Raw genomic sequence first — 21,763 nt, 5'->3', positions numbered from 1 at the left:
ATGCCAAATATATTAGGACTATGTTTTATGTCTCTGTGATGTATGTTTCCTGACAGATAAATGGACAGGCCTTAAAAATGAACCATGTCATATGAGTAAATTTCTATTTCAGAAGTATGCAATCCAGAAATATTATCATTGACTTCTAAGATTTTTTTATTTTATTTTGCAGTCGAGCCCACTGCTCTGGATTATCTGATGATTTTACACCGAATATTCTAATCTGTTTACCTTTTTGAGACCAGCCAAGGTCAACTAGCTAGGAAAAAAGGGAAACAAATTAACTGTATACACATATATACAAACATACATACATACAAATATTTGGGAAGAACTGCATCTTCTTCCAGATCTCTGTCCCAAATGTGTGTTTGTACACAGCTGATTTGTTTACAGATAGATGATAGATAGATAGATAGATAGATAGATAGATAGATAGATAGATAGATAGATAGATAGATGAAAAGAAAGAGAGAAAAAGAAAGAGAGAAAGAAAGATAGATAGGAAGAAGATGCAGTTGTTCCCAAATGTTGCCTAAAAACTAGCCTTTTTAAACTTTTGCACAGCTCTTATGAGTATTGGAAACTGACAGGATATTGGCTTTAGTTAAAAGCAGCTCTTTATTTTAATTCTAACTTTTATATTGATTTCACGATAAAAACATAGCCTTTCTATTTTGCTTTCCTAAGCTGTTCTTTTCCTGGACTGTATTGTCAACAATGTGAGTTATTTGCTATTAATCCCTTACTGGTGTTTTAGTACATAATTTTTAAAGCTGGATAATAGGTAGAGATTGAATAAAGAATAAAATCATGCAATAGAAATAGTATAAATGTGGTATATTAATACTGCTTTTTATTATCTGTAATTTGCAGTAATCATAGAGCAAATGGTACATTGCATATTTTTCCTGTTAAGTATGCAGAGATAATGGTAACAAGAATGACTGATTGTTTCAGATTTAAAGTCCTATGTTTTCTATAGATTTCAGCTAAGGATTTTAAATTGCTCTTTTAATTAGACATTTTTTATACATTTGCAGACAGCTAGGGCTAGATTTGGTTCCAAGAAAGGAATATGCAATGGTGGATCCAGAGGAAATCAGTATTACAGAGTTGTACAGATTGGTAAGCAAATAACTCACTTTATTTATGGGTGAATGCTGCTGTGTTACAATCTCCCTCCCCCCTCCCTCTCTCTCTCTCTTTCTCCCCTAATTTACAAGATTGTCATGCAAAAAGAAAAGCATTAAATCTACCCAGAGGTTCCTGGGAAAGGGTGCTAAAAATGTAATGAACATGTGAAAAAGTGACCTTTGTGTTTATCTGAAATAATGATTGGCTAATGAATCTAGAAATAAGATATTGTCTAGTATTGTCTCACAAGAAACAGATGAACAACTTCAAGTGTTTGATTTAAACAATCATAAGTGGTTGACAAAATAAAGTGATGAGCAAGAAAATGCCTTTTTGTATGTTTATATTTCATGAATTAAAATTAGCATAAACTGGTTTGATATTTGTGTGGCACTCTATATTTAGATGGAGCATCGTCATCGCAAAAAAGACACACCAATCCCAGCAAGCAGCCACCATCTCTTTTTGCAGATGAAGAGTTTGATGTGTTCCAATCTAGGAGAAGAACTAGAAGTTATCTTTTCACTTTTTGATAGTAAAGAGAATCGACCAATCAGGTAGCACCTCTTTTTAATAAAGAATGAAGAAATATACAATTTCATCAGTTCTTGCATTTACCTGGATAACAAAATTGTTTTGACTTTTTAATACTGAATCTTGTAGTCCATAAATATAGTCCCACATGTATTTCATGTTGTTGCTGCTGTTGAATGCTTTTAATCTGGCTCTTAATCACTGAATATGTAGATACAGAAAATTCTTACTCACTATACTGGAGATCCAAAAGTGTTGGCTAATGGATCTAATAAATTAACAGAGTCATAAAGATATTTTGCTTGGTTTTTACTTAGAATGAGTACAACATTGTGACTTATAATAGACAATTATAATAGACAACTATAGTTTCTGTGGAACATAGTTTTGCTGTAAATAAAATGGTTACATACCTTATAATCTGATTAAATATTGCCAGTGATATCACCGACACATTTTTTTCTTCCTACATTCACATAATTGTTTCCATTTTGACTCATGTGTTTTTAATTTTTTTCTGGAAAGTATCATATATATTTTTTAAAAATAATGAATGATAAGGAAATAGAGAAGCAATTTTGAGTAGTGTCAAACTTTGTAGTTTTTATACCTTAAATTCTGGAATAGCAACCACAAGGATGAAAGTGGCTAATAGGCCATAAATGGAAGGCTATTGCAGTGTTATATATGTTTGGGTATGTGAAATTCCCCCAAACAGGTTAAGTTAATTGATATTGACCAATTAATCTTGGTCTTAGAAAACATATTTTAGGATGCAGTCACACAAAATATAGGCTTGGCTAGCCTTTCCTTCCCAATCTCCTTTCTTTTTGGCTACTATGATTCATCCTTTCATCCTTCTGAGGCTAGTAAAATGAGGACCCAGATGGTTGGGGGCAGTATGCTGACTCTGTAAACCACCTAGAGAAGGCTATAAAGCACTCTGAAGTAGTATATAAGTCTTGCTATACCTTCACTTTTACAGACAGTGGAGCGACAGCAGCACATTTGGAAGACTCACATGGCTAATTGGAAAACTGTATCCAGCTGTCTCTGCCTTTGTGTATATGGAGAGCCACTTGTTTTTTCCCTGAAAAAAAAACACTCTTGCTTTACTGCAAAAAAACAAAGATACTTCATAGCTCAAGGAATCTCTGGTTCTTCCTTATTATTGGCCTAATGACATCTAAAATTTGTGTCCACTTCTGGATTTTGCAATTTAAGTGAGATCCTGACAAACTGGAAGCATATCCAGTGATAAAGATCTTGGAAAGAAAAACTTAAGGATAACAGTAAGAACTGTTCAACTGTGGGACAGAGGTGGCAGATTCTCCTTCACTGGAGACATTTTAAACACAGAGGCAGGATGTTCATCTATGGAGATGCTGTAGCAGTAGATTCTTGTACTGGACTAGGTATATATAATTGGACTGGGTGATTTCTAAATTCCTTCCAATCTTTACAGTCTGTGATTGATTTGAACGCTTTGCATGATTTTATTTGATACTATGAAACACAACATAACATAATATATTTTTATTTATTGCCAAGTTATAATTTTTCTATCTCACCAGCCTTCTCAGGAAAGCAGAACTCTTAAAACAAATGACATTTCAAAAGGAACTTTTATTGGAAGATAGTGATAGCAGAGAGAGTGTAGGTAGAATCTGAATTTCGCAGATTGGAGCATAAGGTTAAAACCGCTCCTTTCAAGCCCCGTCCAGATCTCCAGTTCATCTTTGAATCAATCCAAAGGTGCAAAGATGTTGTGAGGATTTCGGGCTGAGAAGGTGATAACAGGCAGTTCCCAGGTGCCATGATCTCAGCTCCACCAGTGGTGAGACAAAACAGGTGGCTCAAGGCATATTCTTTCCCCATTCCCAACATCCCAAAGGTACATCAAAGCAGAGAAAAGGAACAAAGGAAAATCCCATGCAAACATAACCCAAATCCTTCCCTTTCCCACCAGAATGGCAAGGTCCTGATAGAGATCTATGGGACCTGATATCCTGTCTTTCCTCTGCACTTATTGAAAGCCATTAATAAGGGTTTAAGCAGTATTACATCCGCTACCTACTGAGCCTTTTATTTACCAGATCTGTTTATGATGGATATGTGTTTGTGATTTGGGGAAAGAAAGGCAGAGTTTTTCAGTTCTAATAAATAATTGGAAAACTACCCAATATCAGAGTAAAGTTCATTTTTCTAGTCACAGAACTACTCAGTGCTTAGATTTACATGGGTTGTAAGATAGAATAGAAAACTCAGGTACATGATCCTAATCCCATCTTTATGAAAGCAGTGGAAGTTTCATTATACGACTGGTTCTGAATTTGTAGTCCATGGAGGTGGGGTGGGGAAGATGCCACAAAGGCTTGAAAAAATTTTTATGTTTTAAATCTTAAGTCTTGTAAATACCTTTTGAGGCCATAGACTCCCAAGACTACAAGACAAGGGTCTCTTGTAAAGAAAAGATTGAGAACCATTACATTACACTGTATAGAACAGGGCTGTCAAACTTCTGGCCCACTGGCTGGATGTGTCACCTGGCCATGCCCACTCCCAGTTTAGCGAAGGGGGGGTGGGAATTTTTGATACTTCATGTGACACTGCTATGACAACATGAGTTTGACATCCCTGATGTAGAATTTCACTTAGGATATAGCTGGTAGGATAGTTGTCCGTATAAAAGTATAAAATCCAGGGCCTGCACAATCACTTTCATGTGGCAGGAGACTTTATTACTGCCAAAAAATAAATCATGGACCAAAAAGAAGAAAGTATCATTTTAGTAAAATATTGCATAAGCATTATAAATTATAATTTATTAGGTGGAGATTCTACGTGCTATGTGTATAAAGTTGGCATTTTATTTTATTTATTTATTTATTTTATTTGGTTTGTCAATTGCTTACAAGATAATAGGTATAAGTAAAAACATAGTTATGAATACATGGATACATATAAGAAAAATAAAAGAAACAATAGGACAGGGATGGTAGGCATGTTGGTGCGCTTATGCACGCCCCCTACAGACCTCTTAGGAAAGGGGTGAAGTCAATAGTAGAAAGTCTAAGGTTAAAAGTTTTTGGGGTTTGGGGAAGAAACCACAGAGTCAGGTAGAGTATTCCAGACATTGACCACTCTGTTGCTGAAGTCGTATTTCCTGCAATTAAGTTTGGTGCGGTTAACCTTGAGTTTGTATCTATTGTGTGCTCTTGTATTGTTATGGTTGAAGCTGAAGTATTCATTGACAAGTAGGACATTGCAATGTATGATTTTATACACTATACTTAGATCGGACAGAAGGCGGCGTAGTTCTAGGTTTTCTAGGTCTAGAATTTCAAGTCTGGTTGCATAAGGTATTCTGCAACAAGTAGAGGAGAAGAGAACTCTTCTTGTGAAATATTTCTGGACTTTCTCAACTGTGTTAATATCAGATACGTAATGTGGGTTCCAGACTGATGAGCTGTATTCAAGTATTGGTCTAGCAAATGTTTTGTATGCTCTAGTTAGTAGTGTAATATTACCAGAGAATAAGCTACGTAAGATTAGGTTAACAACTCTTAATGCCTTTTTGGCTATGTAGTTACAGTGGGCTCTAGCACTTAGATCATTAGAGATGAGTACTCCAAGATCCTTGACAGAGTTTGGATCATCAACAAGGTCTTGACTATTCAGCCTGTATTTTATTTTCTGATTTTTTTTCCTAATATGTAAGACAGAGCATTTATTTGTTGAGATTTGAAGTTGCCATTTGTTTGACCATTCTGATACATAGTCGAGGTCTTTTTGAAGGGTAGCAGTATTGCCTGTGGTATTGAATAGCTTTACATCGTCAGTGAAGAGAACACAGTTGCTTTTAATATGATCACAGAGGTCATTTATGTAGAGTATGAAGAGAGTTGGTCCTAGAACACTGCCTTGGGGGACCCCACTGTTGACAGGTACAGAATTTGATAGGACGCTCCCAATTTTGACCATTTGTTGTCTGTTTGACAGGAATGCTTCTATCCAGTTATGTAGGTGTCCAGAGATACCATAAGATTTTAGTTTTAGTAGTAGTTTGTTGTGTGCCAATGAATCTAAGGCTTTACAGAAGTCTGTGTAGATTGTGTCTATTGCTTTGCTGATCGAGTTGTGTAGTCCATAAATTTTTGCAGTGTAAGAGTTGCAAATTGCAGGATAGTTTTTTTCTGAAACCAAATTGTTTATTAGAGAGTAGGTTGTTTGTCTCCAAGCGGAGGATAATGGATTGTTTAATAATTGATTCCATGACTTTACAGGTGACGCAGCATAAAGAGATTGGTCTGTAATTTTCAACTAGGCTGGGGTCTCCCTTTTTGAAGATGGGGATGACTGTGGCTTGTGACCGTAGTTTTGGCAAGGAGCTGGTCCTGAAAGATTTTTTGAAGATTATGCGTGTGTGTGTGTGTGTGTGTGTATGTTTTCTTAACCCACTCGCCATCCTCAGGCTGGTGCTTTCTGCTTTGTGCCAGTGGAAGCAGTGTGTGATCGGAGCTGACGTTTCTCTATAAATACTGGTGGGGGGCTGGTGTGCTGGTCTGGTTGGCTGCGCTGCTGCCTCTTGATTGGTTGATGGAGTTGATGTTGGTATAATGGGCTGTGTGATGGCCTTGTGAGTTTTGTTGTGGTCCGCTACCTAAATGCACAATCCCATCACCACCCTGCACAGATCAACTCCGTAGCCAAGACCCTCATCTCCAGAACCAAACGCCTAGCCCACAAAGACCACCTGAGAACAGAACTACACACCCTCACGTATTAATTTCCAACGGATTCCAAAGAAACACAATTACCAACCTAATCCGAAAAGAGATACCCCAAAAAGACCAAGACACAGAACAAGACAACGGTATTGCACTCCTCCCCTACATCAAAGGCACCTCAGACAAAATCAGCAAAATTCTCCACAAACACAATATCGGGACAGCCTTTGGCACTGACCAAAAAATAGCCAACATCCTAAGAAACCCCAAAGACAAGATCCAGCTAGAAAACTAAGGAGTTTATGAAATACCATGCAACAATAGCCCAGCCACATACATTGGACAAACCAACAGGAGAAAAAATGCACGCATTGCAGAACACAAAATCGCAGTCAGAAGAGAAGAAAACACTTCCTCCCTCTTCCAGCACCTTAAAGCCACAGGACATGAAATTAATTTCGAAGGAACCAAATTAATATCCAACACTGAACACTCCAGCAAGAGAATAATCAGGGAAGCCATCGAGATAGAGAAACACCCCCATAACATGAATAGACGGGATGATACCTCCTGCCTACCAGACATCTGGAAGCTAGCCCTCACCAACAAACGAGTCCCAGCCACGAAAACCAACACCAGACCCAAAACAACATGGGATACCACCGCCAATCCCCCTCATCAGACCAAGGCCCAAGCCCATCCTATAAATGAAGGACAACCACCATCCAGAAAACAGACTACGGCTGCTGCGCCAGCTGTCGCACCCCCGACCCCAAAACCAAACAAGCTGACACACGCCAAGAACACAGAACCAGACTCCAAACTCGAAGCCAGACTAAAACCCAGAATGCTACATCACAGCCACCCGCTCAGGATATCACATCAGAAAACTTAGGAAATTACACCACAAGAACTCAAGAAGTTGCAACACAGCAAATGACCCAGGATATCACAGCACAAGACCAAGGATACCACAGCAATAAATCTCACAAGGTCATCACACAACCCATTACCCAAGCCGTTACTACACAGGAGGCTAATGGAAAAGAGATCAAAACACAAACGACCCAGGAGATTACAACGCAGGACCCAAGATACCACAACAAAAGGACTCGCAAGCCCATCACACAACCCATTACCCAAGCCGTTAAAACACGAGAGGCTAATGGAAAAAAGATCACTACAAAACAAACGACCCAGGAGATTACAGCACAAGATCCAGGATATCTCCACAACAAAACTCACAAGGCCATCACACAGCCCATTATACCAACATCAACTCCATCAACCAATCAAGAGGCAGCAGCGCAGCCTACCAGCCCAGCACACCAGCCCCCACCACCAGTATTTATAGAGAGATGGCAGCTCTGATCACAAACTGCTTGCACTGGCACGAAACCGAAAGCACCAGCCTGAGGATGGCGAGTGAAACCTTGCCGAAACGTCGCCAAGATACTCTTAATCTTACACGGGAAAAGACCCGAACACACCTAGACCTACATATATATATATATATCATATATCTGTTACAGGGAACAAATGTTTAATAAGTAAATGCTTGAATAACAAGTTTGTACTAATGCTATTATATTGTATTCTATGTCAGGTGAAGCTCCATTCAAAATCCAAGAAAGAAAACCTTAGACTCAATTGTTATAGAGAAAAGGACTTTTACTGAAAATTGAAGTGGTAACATCAGAAGAATACAAGATCTGAGGCAATAGGCATGAAAGTCACATATAGAAAGTTATCCCATGTTCCCACCCCCAATAGTTCAAACTGGCCATCCAATCTGAGATGTATATAATGTCATGTGAGGCATCTTCAGGTGGCATTTCACATATCTGGTATGCCAAGATGGTTGACCTCGGACTAGAGAGATAAGGCCTATATCTGTGCAGTAAGCAAGTAAGCATAGTCAAGAAAACACCCCAACTTTTACATTTCACCAACTTAAACCTCCAGCACCCTTCCTCCCATGAAGCCCAATTATACTTCCCTCCCCCCGTTTCTATGGCAGCCAGAAAGACAAGCAAAAGAAGGATTCTTGGTGGCTAACATTCTGCTTTCATTTATTATATCTTTATTACTATTTCCTTCATTCCTCCCTTTTACTTAAATGATAGAATGCTTTCTTTTTTTAAAACAAGTTTTATTAATTTTCAAAACACACAAGTCATCATTATCCATTACATGTTTAACCTTTTTCCATTATAAATTTAACAAGTCAGATAAACTATAATTCTGTTTTAAACCATTTCCATATAAACATACAAAAACCTCTTATCCAATTTCCCTTTATTTCTCTTTACTCTTATTCAATTTTATTATTATTATTTCATCTATTTTTTTTCTGACTTAGTTACCATTATTCTCATTCTATATTTCTACAAGGTTTTATTAATTCTCCCAAAAAAAACAACAACATATACACACAACACACAAAACATAAAAAGGATCTTTTTGGAAAGTAACTTGGACCCAGGTATCTCTCTTGTCATGGACTTCAATTATATTCATGCTCATCTTACATATCATTACTTATTTTATTTACCATTCTAAGTCTTCTATATTAACTTCTCCACATATCTCACTCTTCTTAATTCTATCTTAATTAATCATCTTAATTTGAGTCATTATATTTATATCTTTTGTCCATTCTCTATTGTACCTTTGTCTCAATCCTTTTAAAAAAAAGAAATTTCTCCTGAAATCACTCATCAGAGTATGATGCCTTTCTATCTCCCCACTAAATTGATCAAATTAATCTTTAAAATATCCAATCCGATTTTGCTTGGTACATTCTAACTGAATAATACATCCAAAACAATTAAATATATAGTTAAACAGTAGATCTAAATATTAAAAACAAAATACTATAATGAAAGTTTTATAATAACATCAATACCATAATCTTATTAAACTCTTTAATTAAAGTTTAATATTCTAAATCTCCCCTCATATTATATTTCCAAACCAATCATTATTAACATTTCAACATTTTAATCTCTTATCAACCCTCAAGCCATTTAAATTTTCTATTTCTGATACAATACTACAATATCATCTTATGTACCTTGCAAAATCTCTTTGAAAAAATTATACTTATCCTTTATCCCTAAAAAAATTTCTTTTTTTCCATTTAATTTCAAAACTTTGTAACTTTTCTCCACCTTTTCCCTTTCTTTCTTCTCCCAACAAACCTTTCTACCCCCCTTCTTCTAGCCTCTGCCTTACTGGCTTCCCTTCTCTGTCGTATTCCTCTTCCCTTTTGTTTACCATCCTTATATTGATTTTGCACCTTGTTTTTCCCTTTCTTAAATGTTTTTTTAAATCTTAAGTCCTTTATTTCTCTTCTTTTCCCTCTTCCTTCCCTCTTGGTCGAGTTCTGAGATTTATTAAAGATGGCTTCCTCTCTTTGTTCTTCTTCTGCTGTCTTCATCTGTTGCAATGTTTGTTGATAGTTAATAAACGCCATTTCCAAAAAAAGGCAGGCTTCTTTCAAACCAGCTTTACCATTTTGTTTTGCTTGCTCATAATCTTTTCTCAGTTCCTCGATAGAAGAAGCCATTATAAATCTTTTCTTTTCTTTTCTCTTACAACAGTCAGAATATTCCAAAGGAAAAATAAGGCAATCCCAAAGTTATCAGTCAGTCCAAACCAAGACAGAGTTCCCACTCTCTCCTCCTAGGGTAGTATCAATCAGAGAAAAAGAAAGTCCAAATCTGTTTCTTAAAATCTTATTGCAATATATTTTAGTCTTTCAATCCTTAAGGCATCTCCTCCAACAAAGTCTTAGCATACAAATATTTTTTTTTTAGTCCTCTCTTTTCCCACTCATCGCTTAAAGCCAGTTTTCACCTAAAAAAAATAGGTTTCTTAATATTCACTTTTTATTCCGTAAAAAAAGAGGGTAAGCTATCCTTTCAGCACCATTAAACTGCCGCTTTTTTCCTCTTCTCGAAGGTATCATTCAGAAAGTCGTACTTTTCAGGAATTTTGTCAAATATATCTTAGAGTCCTAGGAACCAAGAAAAACTTTCTCCTCTCAAGCACTTTCTCCACTTCCTCCTGCGCATTCTTACCCGGCTGCCAGCTTCTTTGTGGCGGCCATTACGGACCGCCGCTGCACCGTCCTGGGAAAAGGGGGTTCTGCCGGCCGGGAGGGGGTCTGCAACACCCCAAACCCTTCTCCGGATCCCCTACCTTCAGCTGCCCCTGCAGGGCAGCCTAGCTCCGTACCCGTCTGGGTCGGAGCCCCAAAACGGCTAGCGCGCAGGGATCGCGCAGCTTCGCAAATCCCTGCCGCCGCGAAGCCGACAAACCGGAAATCCCATGAATGCTTTCTATTGTGGTGAATGAGGGGTGCATATTTAGCGGGGATCGTATGGAGGACCATGATATTTGCCAGTTTATTGGGAGGGGGATTTATTGGGGTTCAGCCAGGACATTTGGGTGAACTGGTAATAAAAATTCTGGCTGGCCCTGCCCCTCCCTGCCCAGCCCAGTCACTCCTCATCTCATTCTTGCTTCCAGGAGGCTGCATGGAGGCCTACTAGGCTGCATGGCTGGAAGCCATGAGGCGGCAATGGAACAGCAGTCTTGATCAGCTGAGAGACTAATCAGTCATTTCAGTAAGACCTTACAACTTCAGGAGATCTTTTTCCCCCTTGGAAGTCTGACTGAACTTTTTTTAAACTGGTAGCCACGTGGTCTTCTTTTGTTGCCCTGCAGGGAGGCATTCCAGAACACCCACCATTCTTTCACTAACCTGTTTTCCAGCTCCTTTCTCCTCCATGCAGGGCAATAAAAGACCATGTGATTACCAGTTTAAAACAAGGTCAATCAGACCTTCCAAAAAAGAAGTTGGAACTTCTTTTTTGGAAGAACTTCTTTTTTTTAAAAACTGGTGGTCACATGGTCTACTTTTATTGCCCTGGACACAGGAGTTGGAAATCAGGTTAGTGAGAGAATGGTGGTTGCTCTGGAATGGGGTGGAAGTGAGGATTTTGCATTATGGTGGCTTATAAGTAAGTAAGAACCAGTACAAGAGGAATGGAAAAATCCTTCTTTGTAGATCAGTGTATTTCAGTCTTGGCAAGTTTAAGATGGGCAAACTATATACTGCCTTGGGAATTTTGGGAATTGAAGTCCATGCATGTTAAAATTGCCAAAGTGGAGAAGCATGGGTCTACACTACAGTTTAGGATTTTCCATTCCTGTTTTATTTAGAGTTTGATGCAATTAAATAAAACAGTTGTGGTTTCCTTAACAAATAGTGATTAAAGCGATATGAACCATTACTGGACTTTTTGTGAGAAACTGAAATTAAAATTTGATCTGGGCTTTGATGATTAGATATGGGATTAGTTATTATTTCAAGCACTGCCTATAATTTATAAATCCAATCAGCATATAAATGGGAGTTCTATAACCATACATAACATTTTCTTCTCAGGTGGCTGGTCTATATACCTGAATTATTCTTTCTGGATGCCACACAACATCCTTTCTCATAAACAGGTACACCCAGTTGGTCACCTTGTTGTATGGGCAGTAGAAAAAAAAATAGGTTTCACAGTGCCTAATACACATACTCCATACCATCGGCCAGGAAATTGCACATAGACAAACTTTCCACAAATCCAAAAGAAGCCACCTGGAGCATGCCAATTAAGAGTTATCACATCCGTCCATAACCCACTCGTTCTAGTTATATTTTCAAATGGGTTACTAGATTGTGTCACGGTAATTCCAGACTGAAAGGTGACATTAAGCGAAGAAAACACCCTTGCTTGTAATATATTATTTTTCACGCTTATCATTGCATTAAATTCTCCTCCTAATAGTTCTGTGCAAAAAAAATATATTCCCAAATATTGAATCATTGAATCAAATCAATTCATTCTATACAAGGGTTGGGTTCTACCGGTTCTCATCTATTCGCTAGAACTTTTTGTTAACTTTCTAAGCAGTTCAGACAACCGGTTGTTGGAAGAAAACTCCTTTTGTTTTTTCCACTTTACAGGGCTAATCCTGTAAGGAAGGCAGGAAGGAAACATTCTGGTGTTGTTTCCAGCATAATCTTTATTGCTTTGCTGAACAGAGTTTTTTTTTCTTTGCTAGTACTTTCTTAAAGGGGAAGGGTTGTTTTAAACTTTTACACTGCTGTTGGGAAGAAATACTCCCCTGTTGGAGTTCTTCCAGCTGGGATCAGCACTCTGAAGAAATAATTGAATAATGAAGCAGAGCTGACAGAAAGAAGCTTTTAATGACAAGGAACCAAGATGAGTGACATTCAGCAAGGCTTCTTGGCTAGCTAGAAAGATTGACATTCAAACATGAGTTTACATACCCTTTCTGAGTTTTGCTCTAAAACTGGTTTTTGGTGAAGTTTAATTCGGTGCTTGGTGATGTTTAATCCTGTTTTTATTGATAGGATAATTTTCCCTATTCATCTTTGTTTGGAAGGAAAAATCTCTGTTCCTGAAAAGAAATTGGGTTGAGAAATCTGGCCAGTTCCTGTGTCTACTTGTTCTGATAATTGGTTTAACAAGCAACAGCTACTATTGTGATTAATTATTTGTATTCTGTGTGATTTTTCCCCGGCCTCATGGTTTCTTTTTCTATCTGGGGAGGAGGTCTTCCTTCACTACTTTAGTGGTTCCTGGCACTGTCCTATTGGGGTGTACTTTCAAGAGGCAGGATGCAATCTTGGCACTGATTTTTTTTTACTGCCTTTCTGTGGGGCATGTGGTCTTTCCTTAAATCTGGATGATTTCCTTAGAATATCTTGTGTGGTGAGAGAGATCAGCTGGTATCTTTAAGTGGTGCAAATGGATCTAAGGATTGCTTTTCCTGGGTGTGCTCTTTCTGGGGAACTTAAATGACCTTTCTGCTAAAGGGCTTCGCTTTATGAGCAAGAATTGGCTGCTGATAGTTATTGCATTTTAACTCTTAATTCCTCAAGGTGCTCTGGCACGCTGCCTGATTTGTAATCCCAGCTTGCAAGTATTTTTAATGTAAAGATTGGTATTTAGGATAGCTTTTTTCAAGGAAAGAAGCTTTTTGTATTGTTGTACAGGTAATCCTTGACTTACAACAGTTCATTTAGTGACCATTCAAAGTTACAATGGTGCTGAAAAAAGTGACTTATGACTGTTTTTCACACTTACAACCGTTGCAGCATTCCCATGGTCACGAGAGCGTCCCTCAACATGAGTGATGTCGAGTTGGCCATGCCCACCCGGTCACATGATCATCAAAAAAACTTTGAATCCCACCCTTGACCTGGATTATAGTTATAATTCTTGTAAGCTGACTAGTTGCCTTTTAAGTTTTGCCATTGGTATATAGAACAATGATATTTTTTATTTAACTAAAAATGGAAAGCACTATCTCTCTGACTTTTGAGACTAGCTTCTTTAATCATTGTTTCTTCATTCTATTTTATTTTATTCAAAAATCCTCTTTATGCCTATGCTTTGTTTAAGTGATTAGTTTTAACAGTTACCAGATATACTTAAAAGTATTAGAAGTACAAATTTCCGTGAGGTCATATTCTCTCTCTCTCCCACTCCCCTCTCCTATTACTTTTATGTTAAAGAGGGGAAAATATTACTACACCAGAATATTGATTAAGATGTACTGTTTGTAAGAAAGAAATATCATTTTGGATAGCTGTTGTGGTTTCATGTTTATAAGGCTGCAGCTAGGCACCATTTAACTGATCTTGGCTGATTTCAGAAAAGCTGTAGACTGGTCAGGGAACTTTCTAGAATTAGGCAATAGCATACCAGTTGCATATGTGCAAAGCAATGCTTGGAAGTTGAAGCTTCAAACTTGCAACCTGTTAGGAATATGAGTCACCTAACAGGTATTTGGATTAGAAATATATAAACCAGGATAAACATTTTAGTACTATATCTTTAAGGGAATGCAAGAGCATGCAATTAGGTGTGGGTTCTCAAACGGCCATAAGATGGAGCCAGAAACCTGGTTTGTCTTAGTCTGAGTCTCAGAAGAGAGTGTAAGTGTATCTCTGTTTCCTTCTGTTGGAAAGTATTGCCGTTGCTCCATTTCTTCTAATTGACTGATATTCATGAATGTAATGTAAGTCTGTTACTGAACTGTTTTTGACACTGGACTTTGACATTTGGATTATCCCTGATTGAAAACTGACTGATTTAACCTGTGAATGACTTTTGGACTGCTTATTTTGGACTTTGCTTAAACCTTTCTGGAAGTAAAAACCTACATTTACTATACAGTGTATCTGTGTACTGTGTGTGTATTATTCAAACACTTCTCTCAAATACGTCACCTTGTATGCGCTCATTCTCCTAACGGGGAATTACCTCAACACAATGCATACATAAAAAATAACCTTGTGACTTCAAGCAGAACTTTTACTAAAATCAGGGTCCCATTGACCCTAACCTAGTGCAGAGAAGAGCAACCAAGATAGGGGACTGGAAACTAAAACATATAAGAATGGATATAAGAACTGGGCATGACTAGAGAAGGACTAGGGGAGACATAATAGCAGTGTTCCAATCTTTGAGGGGCTGCCATAGAGAGGAAGGGGTGAAGCTATTTTCTAAGGCCAGACTAGGAAGAATGGATGGAAGCTGATCAAGGAGAGATTCAACCTAGAAATAAGGAGAAATTTTCTGACAGTGAGAACAATCAACCAATGCGATAGCTTGGCTTCAGAAGTTGTGGGAGCTTCATCACTGGAGGCTTTTAAGAAGAGATTGGACTGCCATTTGTCAGAGATGGTGTAGGGTCTCCTGCTTGGGTGTGGGTTGGACTAGATGACCTACAGTACAAGGTCCCTTCCATCTCTATTAATCTGTTAAATCCTTTAAGGATGGTTATGCTTTTATATACTGTATGTTGTTCATATTTCACTTAGGAGAAGCATGTATCAATGCAATATAAATTGAGGGCGTGGGTAGGAATAGTGTGAAACTTCTGTTTTATTTACTAACTGGAAGGTAAGCTATTTCTAGCAGCTCTTTCAATAATTGTCAGAAACTGTAGCATAAGCAGACATGATTTATAGAGCATGAAAGAGCACCAAGTAGATAGACAACAATCCATTTGGGTTGGAATATTTGAATAGAGGGCATCTTTATCAGAAAATATTGTGTACATTTTTATGTTATTTGTGATGTTTTGAATAAAGCAAGTCTTTAAGAGAAGTCTGATCTGTTATCCTAGCAATGTAGAAGCTACCTTATACATTACAAAGAGTGATTTGAAATAGCTGCAGAATTGATAGGAGCATTAGGTACACTATTAGGTACATACTAGAAGTACATTGCTGATTTAATGGTAGAAGCAACATTTCAATATTCAGATACATTACTGACCTCTTACTAATCTCCTCTGGGACATCTTTCTCTTCTCTTTCTCTGTTCAAGACATTCAGAGCAAACTGGCATAGCATATGTCAGCTGTCATGTGTTTAAGCATCTTAAAGAAAGCCAAATGACATTCCTGCAACAGAAACAATTTGTTCTTTCAGTTAGTATAACCTTATGAAGTGGAAAAGGTGACTCAGTGTAGAGAATTACAGAAGCAGCAACATTATGATTTTACTTTGTTCTTATGAGTTTTATTCAGAGCTTCAACATCATATAGGTGTACCTTTTTTTAGAGAGAAGTCAGTTTAGCAGTAGTTACTTTTGATCAGAGAGAGATAAACGTCTGCTTTGATTTCCCTCCATCTCTTAGAATTGTAGCATTGTGGAAGAAGCAGTGATCCACTGTAATATGAACCAACACAATTGAGTTCTAAAACAAATGTTTTTTTTTAAATTAAAGGATATGTATCATGGGTTCAATTTTGGATAGTTTGGGGATAGGCAGGACAAACAAATATAGATTTCATTCTTAAGGATCTGTATTGTTTAACAAATTCATTGATAGTGCTTATATTTTAATAGTACAAACATTTCACCAAGTCCTATACTTACCCCAGGTATTCTATAAATTTGTAAAAAATACCTTTTTTATAGAGCTTTCTATGTTTTAATTTCTGATTTGAGTTCAAATAGTGCACAGTCTGTATTTTTATTTCTGACTGCTGTTTTAAGGGTCTCAAAGATTTCTTTTTTAAAAAAACTTTTTCTTTCAACTCATTTCCTTTTTGCAATTTCTTTACTCAGATTTTTTTGAATATTGTAATTTCTTAACCTACTGGCTAAGAATTCCTCTTGCCAGCTAGGAGTTGTGATCCCCCCCCTTATTGAGATTGCAAGTGGTTGAGTCACCTTAGAGATAAAAATGGACTTTTTCTCCTTCCTTTCAGGTCTCAGTTGACACAAGATTTTGAGGGTTTATTTGTTTTTTGTCAATATTACTATTCATTTATTTATAGAATTTATATGACTACCCAATTTGGATATTGATTCTGGATGCCTTACAACAACCAAAGAAGATCTAATCAAAAACATCTTATGTAAAAGCCAAATAATAATTAATTAGATGACCTTGCTCAAATTGATACTCTTCTCCAATTGGGCTCTCTATTCATTAAGTTACTATGGTGTGAATATTGAAAAGTAACAGCATAAAAAGCATTTTTATCCTGGTTCATCATTGTAAGATTCAAATGCTCAACTTGCATAATAGTACCCATGTGCACATTCAGATATGTGTATTTGTGTCTGTGTTCCCAGAAGTATAGTGAAGGAAAATAAATATAAATATATGAAAATAGTTGCAAATTGCTTTTTTTTCTAAAGGTAAACTAACCATGAAATTTTTAATGATGTGACATTCCCAAAATTTGTACTATACATCTATCAGAACTGTTACTGAGGGAGCCTGAAGCTCTGTAAAATTTGAATTCCATTACCCTATAAATTATCAATTTTGTACCTCTCATCCTATGGCAGCAAAATATTAGGAGTAAAGTGTTTTCATTCATAAATGGTATTGTACTACTTAGACCCAGTTTTTAAAGCTGGATTATTGGTGATTGATTATAAATCATAAGCTAATACCCGATTATAATAATAATTGTGGCTTCATTGAAAGTTCTTTCTGTGCTGATAGCTATTTAGCCATTTATGTCTTACTTAGCCATTTTCACTATTGATTTTTTTAAAAATTGTCATTTAGTGAATGTTTAGTGAATGAAGAAACTTGATAATTTGACTGAATTGTTTGCATAAATCCTAACTGTGAGCAATTACTGTGTCACAGATTCTAACAAGTTTATACACTGTGTGCCCAATTATTAGGCAAGTTGCATTTTGGAGGATGAATTTTATTATTGAACAACTACAATGCTTTCAGTCAATCCAAAATGTGAATAAACTTCAAACCTGAATATTTAAGAAAGTAAATGTGAGGTTTTGGCTTTCTTAGGAGAATATCTACATGTGAGCAATTACTGGGCAACTATTAGTGTGCAGAATGATTATGCAATTAATTGAAAAATGATCTTTCCCATCTCACACACTTATTTGCATCTGTTAAAGTGAGAATAATACTCAAAATGTATAAAAAACATTACTGACATTTTAAAAAAAACAGTGATCAATATAGCCACTCTTCTTTTCAATAACAGTCATAAGCCTTCCATTTGTGGATTCTGTCAGTTTCTTGATTTCTTGACAATCAACTTTTTGTGCAGCAGCAACCACAGCCTCCCTGACACTGTTCAGAGTGGCATACTGTTTTCCTTCACCGTAAATCTCCCATTTAAGAAGGGCCCACAAGTTCTCAACAGGGTTTAGATCAGGTGAGGAAGGGGACCATGTACTTATTCTTTCATCTTTAAGGCCTTTACAGGCCAGCCATGCAGTGGAGAACTTTGATACATGTGATAGAACATTGTCCTGCATAAAAATCATGGTCTTCTTAAAAGATGGAGACTTTTTCCTGTACCACTGCTTGAAGAAAGAGTCTTGTAAAAATTGGCAGTAAACCTTTGAAAAATCTATTTTCCAATATTTCTTGGCCCAGTCTTGTCATTTCAACTTGTCTTGTTCAGTGGTGATTGGGTTTCAGCCTTCCTTACTTTGGCCGTGTCTCTGAGTGCTGAACACCTTGTACTCCTGGGTACTCCAGGTAGGTTGCAGTTCTGGAATATGACAGCACTGGAGGATAATAGGTTCTTGGTAGCTTCACATTTTATTCTTCCCAAATCTTTGGCAGTTAATGTGCGTCTTATTTTCTCAACCCATTTCTTGCGACCCTGTTGATTATTTGCAACAAAATGTTTGATGGATCTGTGATCATGCCCCAAAATCTTAGCAATTTCAAGTGCTGCATCCCTCTTAAAGACTTTTTATGATTTTGACTTTTCAAACTCAAACTTAAATCTTTTTTTTTGGCCCATTTTGCCTGAGTTAAAGAAGCTGCTTAATAATGCACACCTTGATATAGGGTGTTGATCTCCTTAGGCCATATCCTTCCTCATTACACAAATACACATTACCTGATATGCTTATATTCACTAAGCTTCAGGTTTATACAGTTTGGAAGTGGAAAATATGCATAAAATGATGATATGGTCAAAATACTCACTTGCCTAATAATTGTGCATACAGTGTAAATTACATCCATGGTACTATGCAAAGTTTTGAAAATAAAAGCTCACATTTGCTGTTTGCTCAAAAGTGTTCAATAATTATTAACATCAATACTGAAATAATTCTAGACATGCTTGGTGTAATAGTATTTATTATTAAGAACTTGGATGGGTGATCTTGAATTGAGGATCTCTGTGATAGGGATTTGTGTTGTGCCTTTTTTTTAACTCATTGCCAGGAACAACACCAACTGTCTGTCTATATAATATTTCATTTCCTATAATTCACTTGATGTAGCATTGTTTCTGAGGCATTATGAGAAATTAATAATTGTTTCTATGGCTGCTAGGTAACCCTTAAGATTTAGTGATAGAAGGAGTCTTGATAGAAGGGCCATGGCCTTATTTGGTATTAGTTAGTGGGTTCTCTTACCTGTAGACCTAATGTGTTTCTATAGCAGAGGTAGAGACAGGATCCTATTAAATCTAGAATTCCCCACTCCCCACATTTTTTCACAATAAAGAATTTATCTGACTAGTCTACCTAACTGCTCTGGATTGTTGTTTTTTTAGAAGACTTTAACTCTTTTACAATAGTTTAGCAGATAATATTTTTCATCTGTCCTTGTCAATATGAAAATTACTTACCTTCAAACTATGACTTCTCATGAGACTCTGAATTTTGGCACCAAAGATTAGAACCTGTGTAGAAAATAGAATATTTCAGACCTATGAATTTCTAATATTGAATTTGAATTAATTAAAGCATTCCATCTGAATTTAAGTGATAAGAATGGAATCTTCATTGAAGACTGTTCAACTTTATGAAAGGTTGGGAAAATGTGCAAGATGCAGCTGTTAATATTAGCCCTTTTATTCTGCTTTTTAAAAGACTTAAATAGATGTTTTGGCTGCTATTTTTACTGTTGCATATGGGAAAAAAATATATGGGTGACATATTACTTGCCCTTGAGAAGAGCTGAAGAAAAAGCTGAGAAAGCTTTAGTTAAAAAAGAATGCACAGAGCAATCTCTTATTTATGACAAAAGTTTGGAATGATTAGAAGGCACAGAAAGGGAAGCCCCCTTCACTCCTCAAATTATGGATTTAACTCTGTCAGTATTGTTTCTTTTGATTATTTCTTTTAATGTCAGCCTAAAATTGCATTTTCAGTTTCTAATTGATTTTCTTGACTGAAAAGTTGATGAGTGAATAAATGATTTATAATTTGTTCCCTTTTTCATAAAATATAAGAAAACGAACTTCATACTAAAGTAGAATGTACTTATTTTAATTTTTTTTCCTTTTTTCCCTTTTTTGTTTTTATCTTGCAAGAAAATTTTCAGCACACTTTTATCCTGTATCAGGATAAATCAGCCAGAATGGGAATAGAAATTCTTGGTTAAAAATACAGAGCAAGTAATAATATCCTTTTTAGTTTTCACTTTTCTTTTCTTTTCTTTTTTAATTTTATTGGTTTTTAAAAACAAGCATAAACAAACAAAACATAAAAACATCAAGCTGTCTTCCATAGGTGTACATACAGTGTGCTGGTTGATTTACAAATTGTTTTGTGCTTCCATTTCGTAGTCTTCAATTACAATTACATTACATATAATCTCATATTGTCAATCAAAAATTAAATACCTTAGTATCATTTGACTATACTTTTATTCATTCATGTTTTACAAGATAACCATAATTTACTTTTCTTATTTACTAAAAAAAAATGAACATCCAAACAAGTATGGCAAATAATTTTTATCTAAGATGATTTTGTCAATTGTTTGTCACTTCTCCTCCTCTTTATTATACAACTATGATTTGGACTAAAAAAGCAAGTATTTTTCTACCAGTAACTTTACTATATAATAATGAATGAGCTTTGTTGAAGTCCTGATAGATCCTCATATGTTCAGTAACATATTAGTTGTGAAATGAATTTAAAATAATTCATTGACTGAAGCAACAACTCCTTAATTATGAAAAATAGAATTAAGGAGTTGCTGCTTCATTCAATGGGTTATTTTAAAGAGCCATCTGGGCTTTGATTCCAGATCAGTGGCAAAGTATCAAAGTTACTGTGGTAAATTTTTAAAAATGGCTGGTTTTGCAACCGTGTTCTAGAATTTTAGAAAAGATTGTTTTGGAAACAGTGATAAAAATATTATTTATCCAAATCTTGAATAAGGATTTTTTTTGCATATTTTTGTGACAAATAAATTTACCTGTTCCAATTATAATATTTATCTTACAGTGAGAGATTTTTTTTAAAACTCAATCGGAATGGTTTGCCAAAATGTCCAGAGAAGCCAGAAAGATATTGTTCTCTTTTTATGGTGAGTTTCTATATTTGTCCTTATTTGCTGTATTTTAATGAGGTTTTTTATTACTTATTTGGTAATCCAAATACATGACCAGAGTGCATGCAATAGTGATGCTTCAGACTAATATCTAAGAAGTTTATAAGAACAAAGCAACATAATAATAATATACTTAATTGTCCATTTGGCCTAGTATCTAACAAGTAGAGCATTTTTATATTTAAATATATGATAGGCACAAAAGATAGCTGTTTGCTTCTGAGATGTATTTTAGTTCGGAATTAAAGGAGTCTTTTGTTTTCCAATATGAAACATGATGTTTAACATTTCAGTGGGACTCTGGGAGAAACAGTTTCTAAATTAAGTATTAAGAATAATCTGAATGGGATTTATTTTCATGGATAGAAACAGATTTATGGTTTAAAGTTGGCTGGCACTCCTGGCAGCACCATAGTAAAACTGCAACTGGATAACAAGTTTTCGATGCT

At 36.2% G+C, this 21,763-nt stretch overlaps 1 protein-coding gene across 4 annotated transcripts in view; it reads left to right on the top strand.

The window, feature by feature from the left end:
* DOCK4 (dedicator of cytokinesis 4) overlaps window positions 1-21,763 on the top strand; it is a 368,535-nt gene that overhangs the window by 106,799 nt on the left and 239,973 nt on the right. For 3 of the 4 annotated variants that reach the window (XM_087969279.1, XM_087969278.1, XM_087969280.1), the window contains 3 exons: window positions 1,044-1,128; window positions 1,543-1,694; window positions 21,209-21,290. In XM_087969279.1, the coding sequence (XP_087825405.1) occupies window positions 1,044-1,128; window positions 1,543-1,694; window positions 21,209-21,290 (319 nt within the window). Of the gene's footprint in view, window positions 1-690; window positions 723-1,043; window positions 1,129-1,542; window positions 1,695-21,208; window positions 21,291-21,763 lie in introns of all 4 variants that reach the window. The other variant, XM_087969281.1, reaches the window with a different exon arrangement.

The sequence above is a fragment of the Notechis scutatus genome, chromosome 6 (genome assembly GCF_049901735.1).
Source record: "Notechis scutatus isolate UNSWTSFEM ecotype Mainland chromosome 6, rNotScu1.2, whole genome shotgun sequence".
Lineage (NCBI taxonomy): Eukaryota > Metazoa > Chordata > Lepidosauria > Squamata > Elapidae > Notechis > Notechis scutatus.
This window is presented reverse-complemented; position numbering and strand designations above follow the sequence as displayed.